This window comes from Phoenix dactylifera, chromosome 3, assembly GCF_051530095.1.
Source record: "Phoenix dactylifera cultivar Ajwa chromosome 3, Ajwa_hap1_PhDact_Kaust_v1.1, whole genome shotgun sequence".
NCBI classification, from domain to species: domain Eukaryota; kingdom Viridiplantae; phylum Streptophyta; class Magnoliopsida; order Arecales; family Arecaceae; genus Phoenix; species Phoenix dactylifera.
This window is the reverse complement of record NC_143192.1, coordinates 28,755,950-28,781,199: the sequence shown is the minus strand read 5'-3', so window position 1 is coordinate 28,781,199 and position 25,250 is coordinate 28,755,950. Positions and strand designations below refer to the sequence as shown.

General features: G+C 37.5%; 1 protein-coding gene across 2 annotated transcripts; it reads right to left on the bottom strand.

Annotated features, from left to right (window-relative positions):
- Positions 1–4,484: 4,484 nt before the first annotated feature.
- Positions 4,485–24,910, bottom strand: LOC120106921 (Class II aaRS and biotin synthetases superfamily protein). Of its 2 annotated transcripts, XR_015976184.2 has the most exons (8): positions 23,274–24,865; positions 22,291–22,470; positions 15,758–16,015; positions 15,384–15,518; positions 14,480–14,761; positions 6,319–6,459; positions 4,759–5,235; positions 4,485–4,673 (listed from the first exon to the last, which is right to left on the bottom strand). XR_015976184.2 is itself a non-coding variant. In XM_039120009.3 (7 exons), the coding sequence occupies exons 1-7, from the start codon at positions 24,708–24,710 to the stop codon at positions 4,933–4,935; spliced, it is 2,736 nt and encodes a 911-aa protein (XP_038975937.3). In that variant the 5' UTR covers positions 24,711–24,910; the 3' UTR covers positions 4,485–4,932. The 2 variants fall into 2 exon arrangements, 1 of the variants encoding a protein (XP_038975937.3); XM_039120009.3 differs by having other exon boundaries at positions 4,485–5,235; positions 23,274–24,910.
- Positions 24,911–25,250: the final 340 nt, after the last annotated feature.

Genomic DNA, 25,250 nt, shown 5'->3' with positions numbered 1-25,250 from the left:
CTTCCTTGGCTCCAACGCATGGAAAAAGAAGAAGGCTGCAGGGGCTTTTGATCTTCTTCCCATCTTCATCCTTCTTCTTCCTCCTCTCAAGCACAATCAAGGGTTGATTGAAAGAGAGGAGATCAGCCATCAAAAGCTATCTCTGCAAGGGAGCTAGCACCCCGGTGAGATAGAGAGCTTGGATCGGATCCTGCTTCGTGTGGATACCCGTAGAGGCCGGACGTTTGAACGGCTTCAAGCGAACCCTCTTCCAAAACCACGAATTCAGATTTGCGGTGATCATCTACCCGCGCAAGGTGAAGATTTGATCTTCCTAATAGTTTTAAAAGTTTTAATTCTTACCTAATTACGAAAGGTCTAGAAACAACGTTCATGCGATGAACGTCGAACCCGTGCATGCCGATTCCGCTGTCATCTGATTTTTGTTTTGAAATATCAGCGGCATGGGCGGGTTTCCAACACTTTCCTCATTTAGCTTAGTATCATCAGCTACTAAGCAGCGGCTATTTTTAGCAAGATCATCAAGATCTACTACATACACATTGCCACATCTTAGTCCTTTGAAAACTAAGCTATTGTTAATTGAATTGGTTTTGATGCATGAAGATGACTTAAACAAAACATCAAAACCTCTATCACATAATTGACTAACACTAAGTAAATTATGCTTGAGACCATCTACAAACCGAACATTATCAACAAGGATTAAAGGTGTGATTTGTATTTTACTGATACCAATGATATGACCTTGATTATTATCTCCAAAAGTCACTACACCTCCTTTCTTAGATTCTAGGGTGAAGAATTGCTCCTTGTCACCCGTCATGTGTCTTGAGCAGCCACTATCCAAGTACCAACATTGTTTATTGAGCTTGGCCGCAATACACTCCTATACACAAAGAAATCAAGCAGTCTTAGGTACCCAAGTTTTCTTGGGTCCTTCTAGGTTAGCTATGTTAGTTCCTTTTGGAATCCAAACCTTTTTAATATTTCTTTTAGCTTCTGTTTTTCTATAGTTGCATACATTAGCTTTATGTCCTATTCTATTACAATAAAAACAGATTACATCTTTAGCTTTACTTTCACCAGCTTTTACAAAGAAGTTTTTAAGAAATTTCTGTTTGTTCTTAGGCTTATACCCTAACCCGGCTCTATTAAACATAGCTCTTTGACTATTAAGAATTATTTCTAGTTTTTCAGAGCTATAGGTAAACTTCTCAATAATAGGTTTATATTTTTCAAGTTCTTTAGTTAATTTCAAGTTTTCTTCATTCAATGATTTAACATTATTAATTGAATTATCTTTTAAAGTATGATTACTGTTTTTAAGTTCAGAAATTTTTTTAGTTAGTCTTTCTTTATCTTTAATTAGGGTATCAATTTTTTGAGTTAGCAATTGGTTGCTTGTTTTAAGTTCTAAATTTTCTTTGATAATAGAGTCCTTATCCTTAATCAGTTTTTCAGTTTTATGACTGTAAGATTGATTAGTTAGCTTCAATTCTTTGTTTTTAAAGATTATTGTCCTATATTCATCCATTAGTTCATTAAAAGCATCATACAATTTTTCAAAGGTAAAATCTAAATGATTTTCAATACTTACCTCATCCTTGTTGGCCATAAGACATATGTTGGCCTTCTCTTCTTATTCTTCTTCTGATGATGAGTTGTCGGATTCTGTCCAAGTAGTGAAGAGGGCTTTCTTCTTCTTGAATCTGCCCCTTTTTTTCAATATGGGGCAGTCGGCTCTGAAATGACCCAGCTTCTTGCACTCATAGCATCTGATTCTCTCACTTTCCTTCTTCTTACCCTTGTCCTTGTCGAAGGAGCTTGAAGGGAACCTTTTCTTGTGGAAGGTTTTCTTTCTATTAATGAACTTCCTAAATTTCCTCACAAGAAGTGCCTCTTCTTCATCCTCCTCATTATCCTCTTCTTCACTACTACTACTGTAAGAAAGATCTTTGTTAGAAGAAGTAGACTTGAGGGCAATTACCTTTTTCTTATGGAATGATTCTTCTTCGCTGTGTTGTTTCATCGTGAGCTCATGTGTCATTAGAGATCCAAGAAGCTCCTCAAGTGGCAGCTTGTTCAAGTCTTTTGCTTCTTAGATTGTCGTGACCTTGGCTTTCCATGACCTTGGTAAACAGCGAAGAATCTTCCTGACAAGATTACTGTTAGTATAACTTTTGCCAAGGCTTTTTAGGCCGTTGACAATATCAGTAAATCTGGTGAACATGCAAGTAATAGTTTCATTAGATTCCATTTTAAATAGCTCATATTTATGAACTAGCATGTTGATTTTGGATTCTTTGACTTGATTTGTACCCTCGTAGGTCACTTCAAGTCTATCCCATATCTCTTTTGCAGAAATACAAGTAGAGATTCTATTGAATTCATTTGGATCTAAGGCACAATATAGTACGTTCATTGCCTTAGCATTAAGTTGTACTTTTCTTCTATCAAATTCATTCCAATCTTTTTCAAGCTTGGGAATGGACACATTATTTACCGTGTGTGTTGGAATGTGTGGTCCATTTACTATGATGCTCCATACATCATAGTCTTGGGCTTGGATGAAGATTCTCATCCTAGCCTTCCAATAGGTATAATTTGTACCATTGAAAAATGATGGCCTATTGGTAGATTGCCCTTCACTAAGGGACGATCCAAATGGGGTTGTCATCTTAATCTTTTACTCTTTTTAAAGATTAGAACACCAATCGATATAAGAGCACCTGCTCTGATACCACTTGTTGCCCAAGGAGACAACCCAAGAGGGGAGGGGTGAATTGGGTTTAAAATATTGCAAAGAAAAGGAAGTTGTCGTCAATGGCAAAATCCTTCCCTCTCCTAATTTTGACCAGGTTTCCTACCATTTTAGTTCTCAAAAATAAAAAGTGAATCTAATCCTTTCACTAAGATCTGATTCCCTCCAGTGAGAACCACCAAAATCTTTGATTAGGCAAATTTTTGTCTGGATCCTAGACCTAAATAGCAAGAAAAATAAGCATATAAACTAACTTTTGTGCCTCATGTTGAAGACTAGGCTTTTTATAGACTATCAGTCTTTCTTTGCCATGAGATTCACACCACACTACAGTAGATCGAGCAAATCAAAACTATAGTGAGAGATAAACGAGGACAATATAAAAAGATGAAATATAAAAAAGGAGTTGATGTCATGCATCTTATTCTTGTCGCACTTCTTTCCCTTGGAGATCCTCTAGTTCTTGCTAAAAGGATGGCAAATCAAGAGGAGGTGAGAGATCGAAATAGAAAGGGTTTGAGTCTTTGAGATGAGGTATATTGAGGAAGACTAGATCGTTGAGGAAAGGAGCTCAGAGTCTAGTGATCTAGAGTGAGTTAGAGGTCAATCTTTCTCAAGTAGCAATATCTCGGCCTCTTGCTACTTGCCGACTCAATCATTAAGAAAAGGAGCTCAGAATCGGTCGATCAGTCGATGGAAAGGGCTAAGGGTCGGTTGGGTAGGCAGGTAGCTTAGTCAACAGAAAAAAACCTTAAAACCCTAACTAAGCAATAGTGGAAAAACTTGGAATGCAAAAAATAGAAAGGGACGAAATCACAAACTCACGAATGAAATGTGGAAGGGAAGTCTCTAGAGATAGAGTTGGTGCTGGAGTAGATGTGGAATCCGTCTGTGGTCGACGGGATGAGATGTCAATTATCTCCAGCACTCCACGTGCTCTACTCGAAAATCGAAAATGAACTAGACTTTCAAAATTGAAATGGATTCTATGAGGGCTAGATTTAAAATGGAGCACGTACTAACCGAGTATCCAGCCTGACCCATATAACAAATAGGTTAAACCAATAAAGAGATGAGAATTTAATAGGTTAAAAAGGTCACAACCTTTTACAACCCAAACACAAACCTACTTATAATGAATCTAACACAGGTCAGGTTGCAGGTCGGGTTGCATTTTGCCAGCCCTGATGTCCCCAAAGTCATACATGAATAAAGTCAGTTTCAGTTATTAATTTGAGTCCAATATCTATTATATGGATGATAAGAGATTTGGCCACAGCATCGCATGATTTCCCTTTCCCCTCTTTGTGCCATCATTGCATGTCATGAAACATTCCTCGAAACTGTGGTTGGATTCATGCCTGTTGGCCAAATATCTATATGACATCAAAAAGGGAGAGAATTAGCCTACCACATGGCTGGCTTTAATGTTCACAAACCACCGCAACCATTCCTATGGATGCAAAGTGAGGAAGTTAGATATTAAAGAAGAGACCCTGTGCCCCAGAGAGAGAGAGAGACCCTGTATATCAATAGAAAGATTAGGGAGAAACAAAACCCAGGAATTGTCTGCCAGCAACTTAATATTGCCTTTAGAGGGATCTAATCTACCAGCATCCTATTCTTGAACAGCATAAGATATCCTGGCACAAAGCTTGCTACTCAACAGAATACGCTTCAACAATACCAAGAGACAACAGCAAAGGAATAAATGTCACTGTTAGCTCTAATAGAAACTTCATTCCAGATAAATGAAAATTTGTACCTTTAAATGCCTGTTACCTGGTTGACGATAAAAAGAAAAGAGATGACTGATGCTACCCATACAAGGGCAAAACCCAAAAAGGTACAATGAATGATGAAATTGGAAAATAGAACCAGCCACTAATATGAAATAGAAATCTGATTCCTGCATAAAAAGCAATTTAGACATCTCAAGCTCAGGATGCAATGACCAGCTAACTATTGAACCAATTTGTCTGTCAGCTACCAACCCATAGGTTTGCCAAGGTTAAAGCTTTCGCTCTGCCATGACACCAGCCTGCTTGAATTCAGTCATGTCCTTTCCTCTTGGTGTTGTTATATAGAGTCAAGTTGGATCATCCATGCATAAAGTGAGTATATATTCAGTCCTTTAGAACTTGATTGTATGATATTGCTTGCACTTTTTAGATAGCGTCGAGCCTTCTCTGAAGCTCGTCAACAATTTTTTCTCTTGGAATCTCCTCCTCTTGGTTGGCTTCAATGTTCTTCAATTTAACAACACCCTTGTTTAGTTCTGATTCACCCACAATCACCAGCCATGGGATGCCAGATTGCTTCGCACGATTAATATGATTCATCACCCTTTTGGTGAGACCAAATTCTGCTTTTATTTTGGCATTCCATAGTTCACTCACTAGGTCTGCAGCCAAGATGAGATCCTTCCCCAGAATGGCCACCAAAACCTGTGTCTCAGTAGCACGAATCACCTGCAAAACCACATGCATATAATTGAACCAGCTAATATAAATGGTATACCAACAAGAAGAAATGCACTGTTAAATCTGACGAAGGAACTATTTAACTTCTACATAACTTTTGGGGACTGCTACCAATGACATTCAAGAGAATTAGATAAAAATTAAAATTGTTCTTAGTACAAGGCTGAGATAAGGGGTGTGACAACCTTTATTTCAGCCAAGCTAATTTTAGCTGGAATGGTATATAACAGGTTGATCTTATTCTGGTCAAATTACACATATCCAAGGGATAACAATTCTATCAGGAGGCTGGAATAAACTCTTCTCCAGTTTATCCCACCGTCCAGTTACCTACTTCATTTTTGGCACCTCTTATAGTAGTGTTGGTCAAATCTGTTACTAAGTCATCCCTCATCATCTTTACCTCAAGAAAGGAGGACTCCAACAAAACAAAATTCAGGTTTAGTTTAGGAATAACTATACAAATATGGCACAGAAATAGATGTACGCCAGGGTTAGTTATTCCTCAAACCAAATGAGATCTAAGGTACAAAGATAACTTGTTGGGTGTTCTTGCAACTAATATAAGAATGATGCATAAATACCACGAAGGTTCGTAAAAAGTAAATCATATTCCCAACAAGAACGATGCTTATGATTGTGTTTAGTTATATTTATGAATCTTTCTTCGACTTGTTTCAATTAAGGGCTATCTTTTCTTGTCTATACAACTTCCATTTGAATTTTCTCAGATCTTCCCCTTCACTTATCCACACAAATCTAAGATATGATGTATTTTATCAAGTGGAATGCCATATTGAAACAAGGAACTCATAAGAGGGCTGATCCCAAGGGATCAAGAGCAAAAGCAAAATAATTCTTTCTTAAATAGCATTGATAGAGAGTGTTTTTGTATGCACAATAGAATAACCACACTCGGGCATAATCTGTTATTACATATTATGTATAGGTTTTAGATGCGCATTTAAGACAAACTAGCAAGGTACCATGTATATATAAAGCAAAATTGACTTATTACCTCCTAAGAAACAGATACACCAAGCATTAGTAAGAAAAGATAATAACCACTACCTGGTTTCTGTCTCTTTCAAGTTGCTCCATTATTGTAAAGACTCTTTCAATCCCAAGGCTGACACCAACTGCAGGGACCTGCTTTCCACTAAACATCCCCACCAGGTTGTCGTATCGGCCCCCAGCAGCAATTGAACCAACCTAGAATGCACATTAGTTAGTGAAGGATCTGAATGCTTTATCCTTGGTACCAACAAAACAAATCATCTTGTAGAAAAATTAAAGTTATTACTTAAACTATCAATGACTGAAAACTTTTCGGAAGGACAACATATTACATCTGTGGAGCAGATGGGGGATAACAATAAATTTTGTGCATAAGATCAACAAAAGATAAGGACTGAGAAATATTTCACTGCATGTATTTTGTACAGGATCCTCTGGAGTTGCACGTGGTCCAAATGACATAGGTATGCATTGGTACAGAGAAAACCAAGATTAATGGATATTTGCAGTTGACCAATAGTTCAAGAAAATTCCTTGGTATGGATTTATGAAATACAAAACTAAGATTTAAGTGGCCAAAAAGAGAATCTAATTTGTTTGGCCGATGTGCAAATAATATTCATGCAAGAGTTAGATATACAGAATTGACCAACAAAAAAAGGTCAGCACATATCATTACATGCATTGACATGTACGATGCTGCACCTTTTGAACAATGACGAGTACATCGTACGTGGATATAATTTTATTTTAAAGATTTGAATCCTTAAATTTGTATGCAAGCCTGCTTTCCCAGTTTAGCAGTAAAGGTCAGCAAAATTACATGCAATAGATAGCAATGATTGATTTTAACAGACTGGGCTTCGAACCAAAAGAACTGACATAAAAATCAATAATCATGCAAGAAATGCATGTGGTCCACTTGACACCAAGATATAGTTCAAATGTTCCTTGGTATGGATTTATAAAATACAAATCTAAGATTTAAGAGGCAGAAAAAGAGAATCAAATTTGTTTAGTTGATGTGTGAATAATATTAATGCAAAAGGTAAATATATTGAATTGACAAACCAAAAAGGTCAGCAAGTATCATTACATGCATCCACATGAACGATATTGCAACTTTTGAACAATGATGAGTACTTATGTGCAAATCTTGTCGAATAGCGATACTTCTCGTAGATATCCGGATCATTAGCATAGTCAGGAGGCACATCAGCCTACCCCTCTAGCCAATCAGCATTGTAGTCTTGTGTATTCATCCTATAAGAAACGCGCTTTGGGTTATAAGCACTCTCGGATCTCTCGCTGAGCTAATAATCCGGCTGCGAAGGGGCCATCCGAATATGTCGGCAGCAAAATCCGACCCATAAGATGCTCCGAGCTGCGTAGGATAGTAACACCGAAAAGCGATGCCTCAGATACACTATATCCATATTTGTATCCGTATGGGTCATAAGCTGTCTATGGTTTCAGATAATAGGATTCAGTATACGACTTAGAGCCTAATACGTCTATAGATCCTACTTCACGTGCAAGGTCATCTGCAGTTGCATCGTGTCCTCTTAAGTAATCTCGAAGAACTCATCTTCTATATGCAATCGTATCCTCGCGGGCTCTACCAAATCGTACATTGTAGTCCTTATTTTATGTAGCATGCGTAAATTAGAACTCACCGATGAATTAAAGACCACCCTGTGGCTGTCTCATAAACAGTGGCCTCATGTCCTTCACTTTTTTTCTAGCCAGCAGATCCATGGCCACCAGAACTGCTATCGCTACTGCTCCTAGTCTCTAAATCTGAGTGAACAAGCTCCTCCACACCATCCATGGGGCTGCAGCTGCATTTTTTTCTTTTTTGGTGCACTAAGCAGCTGCCTACTTACCCTTTATGCCCTTTCTGCCTGACTATGCTAGGAGGATGGTTGTCGCCCTCCTGACTGAGTCAATCAGGTAGCATGGTGGCCTTGTCTAAGCAACTCTCGATCATATCTCTGAGAGGATATCTCAAACGAGTCATGTGATAATGGGCTCTCCAGTGATCTCTGTGGCTAATCAGCTGAAAGCATGCATGAAATGTTGCGATCTGCCCATTGCCCTACATCGATCTTAGCCTCACTGGCTACGAAACTGGCCGATCATAGAGGCGATCCTGGCTCATCAAGCTATCCGATCATAGGATCATCCTCATCGTCAATGAAAGCAATATGGATCGGATTTGTGAACTTTAGCTCTACGTCCTTTTGAATGCACTTCAGCCTCAATCTTAGATCGTAGTGAATATATACAAGATCATTGAGGCACTTCTATGTCAGACAGTTTTTCTGCTTGCTGTGGATGAGGACGAAGATGGACCAATTATGCTCACAACCACTCAAGAACACTATTTAGGAAAGGATCCAGATAATTAGCTACTTAAAATTTCTCCCAGACAAACCAAGATGAATCCACCATTGAACTGCAAAAATATTGAAGAAATTACATATAAAATAATATCGTATTAGTAACCATCTAACGTCAAGTAATAGTTATCGTTGATGTGTAATATATCTGCATTCATACTTTTCTTACTTACGATAGCTGTCGAGACTTCAAAACTGTCAATGCCCTTTCTACATATTTTGGTCTATGAAAAAGAATCATATAGTGATATGTTAATAACCGAAGATACTAGTTAATTTACACAAATTATTTAACTTATCTCTTATAGACATAGAGTCGCGACTTCTGGATCAGACTCAATCTTATAAATCACATTACGCAGAGCTGCCAGAAGTTCATTGGTGGGGACACCAGCCTATCTGCCATTTATTTTTGGTTTATCTGTTATGCCAGTTTTTTTTATTTGCATCCATAAATTTTAATTTTTGAGTCCAGTTAATTTCTGTGTTAAGTCAAGTTCGTATCAGGTCCAATCCAATTCAAGTCCAATTCAAGTAATGGTGAGTCAAGTCAATGTCGGTCCAGTCTAAGTAGTATTGAGTCCTTGTCATTTAATCATTTCCTGCACCTGATTCCATCGCCCAACCGATCGGCAACAGCAAGAAGGAAATTGCCGATTCAATGCCTTTAATTCCTGCGATGGGTTCCTAGAACAAACCGATGCCATCCCAAGCGTTTTCAGCAGATCCATATCGCCCGTTTCTCTTCCCAAAACAGCTTCATCCCAAGAAGAACGCCTAGCCAAACCGAAGGAATATTGCCACTGACTTCTAGCATCGCGATGCATCCATCCGGTTCCCAACCAGCCGGTGTTTCCTCCTTTCCAAGGCTTCTTCGAGATCGCCTCATCCCAAGATGTTCCACGGAAGCAACCGCTGTTCCAGCCGACCAAGGGAAGATCAATCGGTTCCTTCCTTGCTGCGATTTTCTTGGAACTAGACCATCAATCGTTGCATTTTCTTTTCCGCGGAGAAGAGAAGAAGGAAGCCCGCATTCAGCGATTTTTCAGGATTATTCTCCCATCACCCGGTCAGCCATCAATGCCTTCCACCGTCCAAAGCATCGCGATTCAAGACGTCTTCAACAGGGATCCCATGGCCCATATCCATTTAATCCAACGGTCACCAGTTTTATTTTGTCTTGTAACCTGGGTTTCCCCTGCCTATAAATAGGCCTCTTATGTTTAAAGGGCAGATATGAATGAATTAAGCAAATGAATATGAAAGTGTTTTGAGTATTTTGAAAAGAAAGAGCTGAGGCTCTCTCTCTTGCTTCCCTCCCCTTGAGTTCTCCCATCCTCTTGAGTGAAAGCGGCTTCTCCCTGTCTTCCGCAAGTTCTTCTAGCGCAAGCAGCGCATCGACCGGCCTCTCCCCTTCTTCCGGTTTCCTCTTTCTAGAGCAGGCGGCGCACATTCTCCGGCTTCTGTTCTCCCTTCCGGATTCCTTCCCAGATCCGACGATCCGTCATCTGGGTTATTTATCTTAGTTAGAGTTTATCCGTATCCATATTTAGTCCACAGAAATTAATCCCCCATAGTTTTGTTTCAGGTCTACTCGGAGTTCGTCGTGTGCCAAGACGAAGGGCGACCCGACAACAGCCAGGACCCGTGGATCCGTCCTCCCTCTTCCAGGAATCCAATCTTCGTATCGGTGAGACCTTTCCACAATTATATTCATGAGTAGATCGTTATTGAAAATTAGATGAAAAAACCCAAGTTTATGCTTAACCCGGTTCATATTAAAAATAGATCGAGGTGCCTTAATTTAGTGAGGATTTCTTAATCATCACCGATCCACATTTTCTCGAATTTAAAAAGGAATAGAATTTTCTGAATAGCATTTCAGCATTTTGTTCCGCATCATTCATCATCCATATCGATTTCAGGTATGGTGTACTGAAACCTCAGGTTCAGGTAGTATACTGCAGATAGAGTTCGTAATTATTTTAGTAAAATTGTACAAGTACAAGAGTAGTCTAATATTTAATATTTTTGCTTACCTACTAGATGCAAGTCCCCATCCATCTGGTAGTCCCACCACCGCTTAATGATGTTGATGTACAAAAAGTCCATTTGGGGGCACCTCTTACTGTCCATGGCCCAAAGCACTTTCTACAATGGCTTGAGAATCTTCACTATCTTCTCGGCCTGTTGTAGAATGTCTGCCTCATCACCAAGTCCTTGACAATCCTCCCTTCAGTGCCCCAACACAAATCTACTTTTTTGCCACTCGGGATTGACACATCTGACGTAGGATTGTTTTTCTCTTCAGAAGGCTATCAAGTGTTTTGGTAGCAAACCATGTCACACCTGGTCTCAAGATCTCTCCCCTGCATACCTCCTCATCAATGATAGGCTATATTTATAAATATATCTGGTGATGGTTTAAGCTGTATTCACTATCTACTGCACCCTACGAATCTTCATAATGTCTACGAACATGAGGTCAATACAACATGCTGCACATAGAATTCAGAAAATATGTGGCCACCGCTCTATCAAGATCTTCCCGATGACCTTATATTGCAGCTCATTATCAGTGACGACCTGCACGACATTCTTCTTTTTTATCTAATAAATCACTTATATCAAGCCAAGGATGTACATGGTGTCATGCACCAGATCGGAAGCAGCAACCAACTTATGGAATTAAGTCTTCGTAACACAAACATATCAAGAAGTTGATGTTCCACTTGGTAGGACCGATCCAACCATCACATATCATCGTCATCCCATATGTGGGCCACTTGCTCTTGTATGAAGCAATCTACTTTTCTAGCTCATTATTGTCAAAAAGCTCACCGTAATGTTCTTCAATCCTAGATGATCTATAGGGACCGGCAGCCTGTATGAAAAAAATGGCAGATCTATAATACGTATTGTCTGCGGTATTCGCTGGAATGTGGCTGAAGTGAAACTAGAATCCAATAGCTCCCCACATATCCTTCTTTTGCATTGTGTCAACCCCCTGCCGCTTTGAATTCTTGCTAGAGAAGGCATGTGGATCTAAATTATGGATGGTGGCTCTTGATGGAATCTCACTAGAAGACTTCTTTCTGCTGCCAAAAGCCTCCAGCATAGATACAATACGGCCATCGCCTCTGCTGACAGCCTTCCTAACCAAGGAGGTCCTTCTGAACTCTAGATCTGTCCTGCTGCTAACAGAATCAGAGCCCGACTCATACTGTGAGGGCCCAAATCGTGCCCTATGCCTGGCCACCTCATCCTATTGCCACTGATCATCCAGCCTCACTGCCTCTGCTGGTGGCCTTTCTAACTGAGGTCCTCCTAAACTCTAGATCAGCCCTGTTGCTCGCAGAACCGAGCCGGACTCGTAGTATGAGGGCCCAAATTCATGGCCACCTCATTCTGCTGCCACTGACCATCTAGGCTCGCCTGAATGATGAGCTTGGATCTAGACCTTGTTATCTAGAGCAGACGATTTCTTTGACTCTCTAGAGTAATAGAAAGGTGGCTCTACAGCTCGGCGGTCCACCTCCGGCTTCTTTTTGGCAACCCTCTCCTTCGCTGCTCTGAAATCAGCGAAGTACTACATCAGCTGTCGAATCTTCCGTGGACATTTTCGATGCAGATACATCGGAGTAACCACCAATTAAGTATTGCTTCAACCTAATTATTTCTCTCTTAAACTCTATATTGCACCAATTGCACTTCTAGCATGCCGGCTCGAGAGTATTTAGCCATGATCCCAACCAATGTCACGCTCTGACTCTTTTTTTTATAGTTCCATTCTTGCAGATTTATCAAGTACGTCAGTTTATCAATTATTTAAAAATAACAAAATTTTATTTTAATTAAAATAATATTTTTTACTTCAAAAAATGCATCTAGCTTATCTAATATATATTACTAATTTTTTATTTTTTTATTTATTTATACATTGTTAATATTTTTGAAATTAAAAAATATGTTTAAATACAATAAATTGAAAAATATATATTTTTTACTTCAAAAAATATTTCCTAAATATGTATTACGTACTAGTAATTTTTTATATTTTTTTATTAATTATATTTTTAATTATTTTAAAATTAAAAAATATTTTTTTAATATAAATATTTTAAAAAATAATTTGAGCTCAAATTCATATAGAACCCTACTATAGATGTTACATATATTTTTCTAGACCCGTGGCATGCATCAAAGGTTACTTATTTCTCAATTTTTTTTAAAATTTAGGCCTACGCTACTATGCACATAATCGCATCAAAATTTGAATAAATAGACACCAAATTTAGCTAAAGAGTAGCTTGCATGCCCCTAACTATGTTTCTGATTTTATATTTCTTTGAATTCTATTTTTATCCAAAAATGTACTTTAAAATTTTAAAAATTATATATAACACAAAATTTAAAAATTTTTATGTGATCATGTAGATCATCCATAAATCTACAACATATCATGAAATCATGCCAAAATCAAAAATTTTGACATTATCTCACCATATTTTTCAAATTTCAAGATATTTTTCGGCATCCAAAAAAAGAGAAAATAAGATAGGTGAGAAGAAGCATATCTTATTTTGAGCTGGATACTCCTTCAATTGTACTGAATCAACGTGTTTTCATCATGGAGCAGGAAGTTATTTGGAGAGGTTGGGAAGGCCTGAGATGTTTCTAACTTTTCAGGTGTTTCCAACTTAAGTTTAAAATGAAAGATAGGACCAGTACAGAATCGGTCCAACTCGGTGCGAACCGCCGGTTTCGCACGGAACCGGCCGGTTCGGACCAAGTTCATGTAGTTCGTGGCCGGTTTCGGCCGATTCTAATCAGTTTGGGACCAATTCCGACCGATTCCGAAAAAACTAGGTGAACCAACCTGCTCCCCCACCGAGTTGGCTCGGTACAGGCGGAACCGGGCGGTTCGGCCCAATTCGGCAAACCATGCATGCAATAGATGGGAATAATTGATTTTATGAGACAATGAGCCTCAAGCCAAAAGAATTGAGTTAAAAATCAATTATCATGCAATAGAAGAAAAACATACTGCATTATTGTTGGTGCAAAATGTAGCCAAACAATGTCCTTCAATGTACATGTAAACTGCATTATTTAAAGCATGATTAAGATAAAGAACATCTAGTAAGGAAACAGGAACTCACTACCTACGTGATTGGCATAAATTCACGCATTCAGAAAACTAGCCTAGCTTAGTGACATCATATGAGACCCACTCAAATTGAGATGGAAATATGAGATATTATGTTATTCTAATTGGCCTATAAAAATGCGGATAATTGTGATAGGTTGGGCCAAAAAGACTTCCTCCTGTGTTTAAAGCCAATGGAAATTTATTGATTATTTTATGCATTTCAATTTAAAATAATACATTCATCTTTAAAACAAAGAAAGAAAAAAGAAAGAATGAACAAAGAATGAAAAGAGTTATAACACATATGACTAGACCAACAATCAATCCCAAAGGCAGAATTAGTAAAGGTCTCTTCCATGGTCCCAGATGACTCTTTATCACAGTATGAAGAGATAGACCCCATTTTAACCTAATCTGATGTTAATATAACATGCTTTACTTTTTAAGATAGCCATTTCTGTTCATGTGGATCAGATGAAAATTAATGGCCAAATTTGTCAATACTATTTCCATGTATAAAATTAAGAACAACCTTAATCAGGAAATTCAGAGTAAAAAATAAAAGATCCAAAGATTGATAAGATATGCTGCTACACAGGATAATAAAAATTATAGTAGAAATCAACATAAAATTGTGCCATGGTGCTAAAACTGTGTTTACCTGTGTAGCACCTTTAAAAACTGCTTCATATATAACTCCAGTATAATAATCAAGGCCTCTGGCAAGACTCAGGTCAAAAGCCACTTGTTCCAGGCACTTTGATTTTTCAAGAGCTTTAAATAAAATCTCCAATTCATTTAATGCAAGGACAGCCCCACTATTCTCCAAAAACTGGCTGCCATCTTTCTTCAGTTCTGACAATATTTCAAGTGGTGGCCCTCTTTTCTTCACAAAAGTGCCAATCTTCTCTGCCGTTTCAAGAGCTAAACCTTTCTCTTCCACCTACAAGATATGTTTTTTAATTAGATCAAGAATTGTGAAGAACGAACTGGGACCCATTCCACCCTGGTGCATCCCACTGGTACCGTACTGGACCAGTGACAGATCCGGTCCTTGGAAGTTCCCGGAACCCGTCTCTTCTGGACCAAGACTGGTTTGGTAACTAGGTTGCCTGGTAGCAACCAGGACAACTGGATCTGGATTAAAGAAAAAGAAAGCCTGATGCCTCTATGCTTTGTCAGCTCTGGTTCATCAAAAGAGAGGAAAAGAGAAAGCAAGGACACGAAGGGAGGTAAGAGAAAGAAGAGGAACAAGATAAAGAGAGAAATGATAGGAAGGGAGAGGAAGCAGGAAGATTTTAAAAATTATTAAAACCAACAAAAAAAATCTTAAACAATAAAAAAAAAAACAAGAAAAGGGGTTTGGAGGCATCCACCCAGGACTGGACCAGACTGAGACAGCCCCAATACAAGACTTAGTCCTCGATTATGACCAAATTCCAAAGTAAGAGAAGAAATGAACTTCACAAGACAAAAAAGCAAGGAATTAAAACATAAAAAGAAGATCAAGGACACAATGTACATCAACAATTTTCTCTTCAAATAATACATAATGCTGTCCTCACCAGTTCCTTTTTTATCTGTTCAAATGATTGTTTGTCCAATTTATCAATACTTGAGCAAACTGTTCTGAATTTTTCAGAAGATACACCACAAATTTCAAGCATTCCGTCCAATAACTTTCGATGATTCAGCTTTATCTGCAATAATAAAAAAGAAATACCCCTCATGACGATTCAATATTCAATTCAGGAAAAATCACTGTCAGACACCACAATAGAGGATGAAAGAGAGATTCTTTTACTTCAAAAAAAAGGATCCTATTTCCACCCATTGAACAATGCCATCAATTTACCATTATGACAATTAAGAAAACATGACAATGCATTAGATAAGGAAAGTGATATAGTTGATGCCAGAAACATAGGTTATAATATACCTCATAGGTGCCAATATCTAACTGATCCAACAGCTCAGTCAAAACTCTAATAACCTCAAAATCAGGTTCCATTGGCTCATAGTGGCCAGCAATATCAAAGTCGCATTGGTAGAATTCACGATACCTCCCCTTTGATGGGTTATCTCTTCGATATACCTTAGCTATCTGATACCTTTTTAATGCACTAATATTATTCATGGCCAGATATCGGGCAAAGGGGACTGTCAGATCATATCTCAAAGAGCAAAGCTCACCACCCTGCAATAGAATTACAAATGAAAAGTAAATGCCATTTGATATTAAGTGTGCAATAATAAATGATAACAAGGGGAGAAAGGTACAAGAAAAGATTCTCAATTCTGGAAGAACAAACTGCAGACCAATATCTCAAAAAAGGTTTAATGAGTGAGGGACTTTTATTCCAAAAAAAAAATTCCAATATCTTATACCTTTCTATTTACAATGATAAAGTTGAATGAAATAATTCTCAAGAATCTACAAATATAAGATAAGTTAAACTTATCTCATGTAAATGCATGTCCTCTGACCAGCATTAAGTTCTGACAGTTGCTGAAATGCAATTGGCCCTATGTTTAAGATAATTCTACTAACCATGAATGTCAAAAAAGCAATATGAAATTATGTTTTTGCACAAAGTCAATTGCTTAGTCATTACATTAAGTATCACACAATGGCCTCCAACAGTTATGATGATACATGAACACCAAATCAAGATGTAGAAGGAGACAGCTATCAATCCTCTGCTGAACCAAAAAGCATGAGTCCTTGTTTAAGGCATGAATTACAATCATACACTCACCACAATATTCATGGAACCATAATACAAACCAATAACAAATGACTAATAATTGGTACAGCTAGCTACTTCTTTATGCAATGAACTCTATGGTTGATCCACATCCAATCTAGGTTAATGATGATATCATGCATATACACATATTTACCATTTGATTCATGACAGTATTGTCGAGGTTCGAAAGGTCAAGTTGAATTCAAAATTGGAATCAGCAATTCAATTATATGAGAAAATCCATGTGAGGACGTGGTTTGTCCCTGTAATTTTGTTCAATTCACATAGTAATTAATGGCAGAGACTATTTAGTGTTTTATACAGAAAAGAACATAAACACTGAATGATACTCTTTTAGCCTCCCATAGTCACAAAGCATAAGAGAGAGGGAACAATAGAGGAGAAAGAGACAGAGAGTAGGTGGATGTTGGTGGACTCAGTTAAACCTTTTATCACTCCTATTTTTTCTTTTATTTGTTCTTATTTACCCATCTTTAACAATTTTCCTACACATTCTCAAACTTCCTCTCCTCTCTAGCCAGACATATACTGAGATTTCCCATTTTCCGTTTTCGAAACTCTACTTCATTTTTTTTCTTTTATTATCTGTTCGTTGCTCCTTGTGCTTTACCATGCCCAAAATTAAGAAGCCTCCTCTGAATCTGTATACCTTTCTTTCTTCCTTTATGGTGCCGTCAATTTCTTTTTCTTTTGTTTTGTTTCTTTAAAGCTGATGATGGGACAGGCATGTCCTCCCCCACCTCAGATTGAAGACTAAAGGTACAATAGGTATGTCCTCTCCTGTAGAGATTTTCATCACAAGAGGTTGCTCACGATTGTATAAGCCATGGTTCTTGAGAGTACGGGTTAATAACACCTAAAGAAGTAAAGATGCGATAAAGATGATCTTCTAGCTTTGACAAAGGCTAAATTTCTTTTTAAGATAATAATTAAATGTCTATCCAGACTTTGATGTTGATAGAAATCAACAGACCTGGAACAGACCCCCACAGACCTGGGATGAATAGAGACTTGATCTTGGAAAGTCTAATAAGAAGAAGAAATTTTGAGGCTTTCATGAAATACTAAGTCATGGCTGAATGGGCCTAAATGTTAAATGGATGGAATGTTTAAACTCCAAATCAAATTTCAGCTTAGGCCCCAGCAAAAGAAACAATTTTTTTCTTTCTTTTTGTTTGGGATCTCTGACAATGGAAACCAACCATGTTCAAGATTTCTAGCTTGTCTTAAGCAACAATTATAAAATAAAAATAGAACAAGAATTGAATAATAATAGAATAATAATAATAAATGATAATAACAAAATAATACTAAAATAATAATAATAATAAAATAACGATAATAAATAATGATAATGATTAATTAATAAATGAAGGCTTTAAGACTCAGGCTTCTAGAGTTTCAGGTTTGAACTATGAAATATCAGATTTCTGAGTTCAAGTTTGAATAACCAAGTCTGATGTTTAAGATTAGCTCCAGGTTTATTAATATGCAGGAAGATTCAAATAAAAGCTCTTTGAAAAACCTTACAAGACAGAGAAGGGAAGGTCCTGGAACTCTAATGAAAGTATGTTCTATAAAGAGTTCCAAAAGAGTTGATTGCCTTTGAGATTTAGGCCCCGTTTGGAGGGGTTGTTGGCAATAGAGCTTTTGGAAGTAAAGCTTTATGAAGTAGAGCTTTTATAAAAAGCTGTTTGCTGTTTGGTAACTACATTTTTAAAGTGTTGTGGCACTTTAACATATATTTGGTAAACAAACTGAGAAATACTTTTGGTACGACAAAATGACCATAAAAGATATTGCATAATATTATACAATAGAGCATAATAAAATATAATACGTATTAATACATAAATATATGATATAGTATAATATTACTATAATGTAATATAATATTATTATAATATAGTAATATAATATTGTATACTATAGCATAATAATTTGATATAATATTAAATTATCTAACATAACATATCAAGGTATTATGATATAATGTAATATAATATTATATTTACAGTATAATACAATAATAAAGGTATAAAATATCATAATTATTAGCATAAATTAATTTTCATAATATAACATAATATTAAATTATTTAACATAACATATTAATGTATTATGATATAACGTAATATAATATTATATTTATAGTATAATACAATAATGAAGGTATAAAATATTATAATTATTAATGTAAATTAATTTTTCACCCTCTTGCAGATTTTTAGAATTATAAAAAGACATTTTGTGTAATTATTATATTTTATCATGGGTATTTTGGTCCAAAAAGCAGCTTTCCGATGGAGCCTAAAAGTGCTTTTCCGTTTTTCGTAAAAAGCTGTTTTTAGCTTTCTGAAAAAGCTAAAACAACTTTTTAAAATTTTTACCAAACACCCTTATTTCATCTAAAAATACTTTTGGAGAGCCAAAAAGTGTTTTTTTGCCTTCCAAAAGCTCCTCCAAATGGGGTCTTAATCTCTTGAAAATCATTTAGGAAGGCAAATGATGCTCTACGTCAGTCATTCTAAAGATGTCTAGACCTAATTCCAACTATATTCAAACTTTTAATGCCAATATCCTTTGGCACATTTGGAAGGCTAGGAACTGTGAGGTTCTCTTGGGTGAGATGTCTCAAACGGATGTTGTAGCACAAACTGCAGCTAGTCTAGCTTTTGAGTGTCTTCCGTGATCAGAGACAATAACTCACCTGTCTCGGTCTCTGTGGTTCTCAAAGCCATGGGTTGCAGCCATGACCTTCACCTTTCTTATGTCACTGAGAACCCCCTTAACCTGGACTTGTAAAAGTTAACTTTGATCGCTCCATCAAGGATGATGCAATAGGTTCGGGCTTTGTAATTCATGACCATGACCGGATGGTAGTGGCAGTAGGTGCCATTCTTGTTAGCAACTCTTAAGTACAAACTACAAAACTCACTGGTGTATGGGTTGGCCTCAAGACTGCTATTCATCATTTTCATAAAAACCATATATGGCTAGAAGGAAACTACTACGGTTATTGTCTTGGCTAAATGGTTCTCTCTCTTCCACGCATCCGTTCCTCCAAGACATCAAGCAGCTGCTCAATGATCTAGCAGTGTGTCGGGGTCCACGTATTGTTAGAGAGGATAATCAGCTGGCCAACTACATGGCTAATCTGGGAGCTTTCTCGGACAATCTCCTTTTCTTTAATCTTTCATTCTGCTTTCTGTTAGTTTCTACCGGCAATATGGGTGTGATTTTCCCCTTTATATTCATAATCCACCACATGTATCTACAAAGAAGAAGAACAAGAAGAAAGGGTTTCAAAATATCAAACTGGATTCGGTTCATTCTCATCTCAGCAAATGAGTTTCAGTTACTAGCCTATTTCAAACCTTTGAACAAGTTCAGGTTCTATGCATGTTCTTCAGTTCCAAATGTCTAAACCAACCAACTTCTGAGGATTCAGCATTAAGTTAGAAAACAAGACACAATGATTTGAAATTGTTTCAACCCCTGACAGCAAGACAAGTTTCAAGCTCCAGCACTCCAAAGATTCAAGTAAACTAATTTAATGGAAAAGAATCAAAAGATGGCCAATTTAGTCAACATGAACTAGTTAGATGTGCTTCAAGTCAATCTCTCTAGCTTGTAATATCACAAATGAACAGTCCTGAACCTGATTGCAAAATTATCTACGCCAAGAGAACTGGAGTGATGCTGAACTTTATTAACAGGTCTAAAATAGAATTAGCTAAACTTATTTGAATATCAGACTGATTCTGAACATGATGAGATGCAATCTTCAACAAAGAAGCCATTTTAAATTTAACCTGATCCAGTCTTAAGTCTTAACTGAGCCCTTAATTGCTTGAACCTAAATCAATAAATGCAGTGACTTGGCCAAACACAATGGAAGTTAAAAAGGATTCATTGAGCCTAATACAATCAGATAGAAAAGATTAACTTAACTGAAATCAGTTGAGGCAGTAAATGATCAAAAGTTTGCTCGACTTAATTATGCTTGGATTACTTCAGCATTTTAGGTTGATTCTCAAATGGACTCACGTTTGAGACAACATTCATGAACATTCATATATAGATATCAAAGTCTCCAAGCTTGATTGAGTCTTAAATGGGTTCCAATTAATTAGCGCAAACAATCCAATCAGAAGTTTAAAAAATCTTTGGAAAGTTCCTTAAATGGGTTTAAACCTGTTACCTTGGTCTCAAAGTGAACTTCAAGTCAATGTTTTTAAGTCTAAATATTGGAATCCATACATGTACCTCATCCGCATAACAACACGTGATGTCGTTGGAATCAACATAAGCACCCATATCATGTGTTGATTGATACAAGGGCACACTAAGCCTTCACAACATACTGATACCATACCAGCAATGTGGATTGGTTCTTAAACTTTAGTATAAATGGTTTAAACAGAAAATGTATCTCGTATAAACGGTTTAAACAGATAAATGTAGACTGGTCGAAACAGGTTTATTAGATTGGGGTCATTAAGAAATTGGAACCCCTTGAAATCAAGTGGGAAAAAATATATCCAATAAGGTGGGAGTTGATATAATTAACATGTCTGAGACAATCACATGGGTCGACTTAAATGGACTAACCAAGAGTGGTGGATACAATCTAAAAAAAGTTTAGATCTAAACAAAATTCAAACGTAACATGTATAAAGGTCAAGTACATTCTGAATATAAATGAGCTCAGATCATAAGTATAAAAGGGCTCAAGGTATGATGAACGTTAGTGACTCGGGCCTCTATTAAAAGCCTTCAGCCTTAAAAACTACATGGAATTCTGGAAATACCAAAATGAACAAAGACTGGGCTCACATAAACAAGAAGGTGCAAAACTAGAAGCATGTCAAGAAACTCCAACCTATTCCAAGAAGGCTTATATTTAAGTTAGCAAAGTTAGGTTTAGACTTAACAAAGTCAAACAACTCAAACCTTAAGTTTAACAAATTCAACTTGGGTCCAAAAAGCCTATTCAATTTCAAATTTCAAAGTGGCTACGGTAAGGTCCATTAAATTCAATTCGTTCAAGTCCAATCAAATCAAAGAGCTTCAAAAGTGCCTAAGAAATTTGCAATGCTCAATATATGAGACCATAGTCCACACCAAATTCAGACCTTGGAACCAAAACATGGAATGCTGCTGACTTGAACGCTCAAAACCCAAGTTAAATCTATCATGGAGTTAGCCTCCAATTCTAGTAAAATCAAATTAGGGTCAGTCCCCTGATCATAACTGGTGCTGCTGCAAAGCTTCGACAGGTATACTCATGTCAAACATTTTCCTTCTTAATCCCTACTGGCATTCACCTAAATAGTCTCATTTTGCTAGCACAACTTATGATCATTTGACCTCTTGACTGCCCAACTTTCTAATTAATATGATTCAGCTAACCTTATAACTATTATGCAATAATTTATTAATCTCAATGGCTAGAATTTGAATATAAAGGCATTAATTTATCCACCTTAGATAAATGATTTTGTTGTATACTCATGTGTATCCTCGAAGTTGTATATGATGGTAACAAAAGTGAAGAAATAGAGAAAGCTTGAGGGATTGAGCACCCCCTGAATTAAATTGCACACATACTTGGACTGCTTAGATAAAATATAACATGCAGCAAAAACTAAACTGACTATAATAGCAAAATGTAACTACTCCAATGCCTGGTGAGTACCTGGTCAGCAAGGTCATAAATCAACTTTGAATCTTCCCCATATTTTCCCATGAGAGTCTCTCGCAATTCAAAGACAGGTGTGTCAAGGGCCACTGCTCCATGCATCTTAAAAACACTTGTGATAATTGAAAATGCACGTTCTCGTATGGCCATTTGCTCTTTTCCAAAATCACGAGTGCCCTTTAGACAATCACAATGAGATCTGACTTAGTATACAGCATTGAGAGGTAATATACAAGCACTGAAATATAGGAAACATTAAATTGATGGAAAATGATTCAAATTTAGTTTAATTCATGTGTACAATGAAAAACATCAGCACCTCTTTGACCATTTAGAATGATTTCAAGGGCATAGAAGATTAAGTTCACAAAATGCATTTTATCCTGGGAAAACACGTAAGTGGAAATTTATGGCGAAAATTTGTTAAAATAATTTTTCTCTATACGTATATGAAGGGTTGTCTTTCTGTCAAATTTCAATAGCAGTTTTATCAGCAACTTGATATCAATTATATTTTCTAATGTCTCAGAGAATTACAAAAATCCTGGGTTGAGAAAAAGAATCACAATGAAATTTAATGCAGCTAATAATATACAACAAATAATTGAAAGATTAGGCATCAGCATCGTAAGTAGAGAAAGTGGTCTTTTCTTCATCAATTCTAGCTAAATTAGAAAATTGACAGCATTGCACGTATACAAACCATTAATTTCTGCACAAAATGTTTTAAAGATTGTAATGGGATCCAAAGATTGCAAATCTCAAATATACAACAAAAACAAAAGATGAATTCTATGCACATATTCCAACTCTTCTGCTCCTTCAGGGTAGATAGGTGGGAACAAACATACTTTGTTGCTATTAGTCAAAAATGCATGATAAGACAAAAAATCAAATAAAGGGGAATGGAAAATCAAGTAATATAACCATTTTAGCAGTTCAAAGAATACTAAGACCTTGATATGATTTGTAGTCCTCACCTTTGGAATTTTAGGAAGCCTTCTGACTTCATTGCTCTCAATTATTTCCTTCACCTTTGCAAGCAAGGTGTCGAGACCAGCATCCTTGGGATCAAAACACAAAGAAAGCTCTTGTGCCCACTCAACCAGAATCTTAACATCTTCAGTGACTATCTCATTCTTATCCATAATTCGGTCTTTAAGGAGCTGCCTTATAACAGAAGTTCCCTTCCCTGAGGTCTTCTTTTTCTTCTCCCTCTTCTTCTCACCCTTTGCAGTTTCTCCATCTGGCTTGATGCTGGTCGAACAACAATTTTGTTTTTTCTCAATTGAATCATCATCCCTTTCAATTGCAAACAACACCAATGCCGCCTCCCAAGCAAGAACCTCCCTAAATTTAACCAAAAACTCATATACATGATGAAAAACCCCAACATAATCCAATCCAGAAGCAGCTTTTTCTGTAATGGATTGGAACTGCTCTCTCAGCCAATCAGAACTAGGGCGAACATTCTCAAAAACTTCAGCCACCTTTGACCTTAGATCATCATCACTAATTGATTCAATAGTCAATTTTGATCTACCCAAGCTACACTCGCTCATCGACTGAATAGATACTGCCAACGGCAAAACCGAAGTAATCAAAGCTTTCTCTTTTCCATAATTTCCAGCATTCATTGCCTTCTTGACCTTAACACCGGAGTTCAACTCAACCCGGATTCTTCCATGCAGTGACCTTACAGCTTCCCTGAAGCTACCATGGATGGCCGGGATCTCAGCGAAGGGTCCTGAATCATTCTGCCCTACAAGCTTCGACCCAAACAGCAACACTTTCATGTCGCCAGCTACATCCATCTCAGCTTTAATGGAGAAACCATCGCCAGATACTGGCAAATCGAACGCAGTGACATCAGCCCTAGCAGCCTCACAAGACAAGGCCGCCACAGCATCAGACACCTTCACCAGAGCCGACGAGCAGCAGTCCAATATGGCACAGATTCCAATCGAAGCAGCGCAAGAGCCCTCAAAGACACCGGTTTCCTTTTCCCCGACTCCGATATCGTCTAGATTCTTCCCGTTCAACCGGGATAGCGAATCCAGAAACCTGACCGGCGAGCCGAAATCTAGGATTTCGGGGCTGGATGCCAGGTTTAGGGTTTCTTCGATTAGGACGGGGAGGGTGGGCCGGATGGCGGCGTCGGAGAGCACTAGCTTGTTGAGGAGAATGGCGAGGGCCGCGAGCGACTCCTCCGGGGCTAGGAATCTAGGGTTTGAAGGAGGCTCGTTTCGGGGTGGCGGAGATGGCTTCTTCGATTGGGATAGCTTCTCGAGGGCGGAGGAGTCGATGGTTACCTTTGAAAGGCGGCGGCAGACGGCATAGACGGCGGCGGGAGAGAGGGAGGAACCCTTGCCACCGATCGTGACGATGCCAAAGCTCTCGGAGGGAAGCGATGCCATGGGAGGAGATTGGAAGGCCCGAGAAGGGCAGCAATGGGGTAAGAAGCGTGTAAGCGATGACGATTGACGGACGAAGCAACTGATCGGAGGGGGCCGGGTGGCCTGCAAAACCCTAAAGCTGTAAAAGTCGGTTTAAGTTCCCGGCTTCACGGTCCAAAATCAATAATGAAGCTTCTTCCATTATCTATATCGCTTAAAATATTTAAAAATTAAAAAGTCTGTATTCTTATATAAAAATGGATGATCTTCATGGATCATATTCTTTAATTATATAGAGATTGAAAGCAATCCATTTTAATTATTAGATCATGGATGATGCATTTTAATCTTTAATTATTAGAGTATATTATTGTAATATATATTGTTTATATTTGATATCACCCGAAGAATTGCAATAGAGTAGATTGAATGTATTGCTTTAAAGGATAGATTAGACATATGTGTTAAATTTTTCTTGACGCTACCACATTAGCAGATTTTTCTTGACACTATATGTGGTGGTTGTTTGAAACATTACTTGATATTCACTACTAAATTTTT

Excerpts from the sequence above, each read along its gene's own strand:
- LOC120106921 (XM_039120009.3), bottom strand. The coding sequence starts at position 24,710 with ATGGCATCGCTTCCCTCCGAGAGCTTTGGCATCGTCACGATCGGTGGC. Across the intron at positions 22,471-23,273 it reads GGCTTCCTAAAATTCCAAAG|GGCACTCGTGATTTTGGAAA; the intron begins GTGAGGACTACA and ends GATTGTCTAAAG. Across the intron at positions 15,519-15,757 it reads TAGATATTGGCACCTATGAG|ATAAAGCTGAATCATCGAAA; the intron begins GTATATTATAAC and ends TTATTATTGCAG.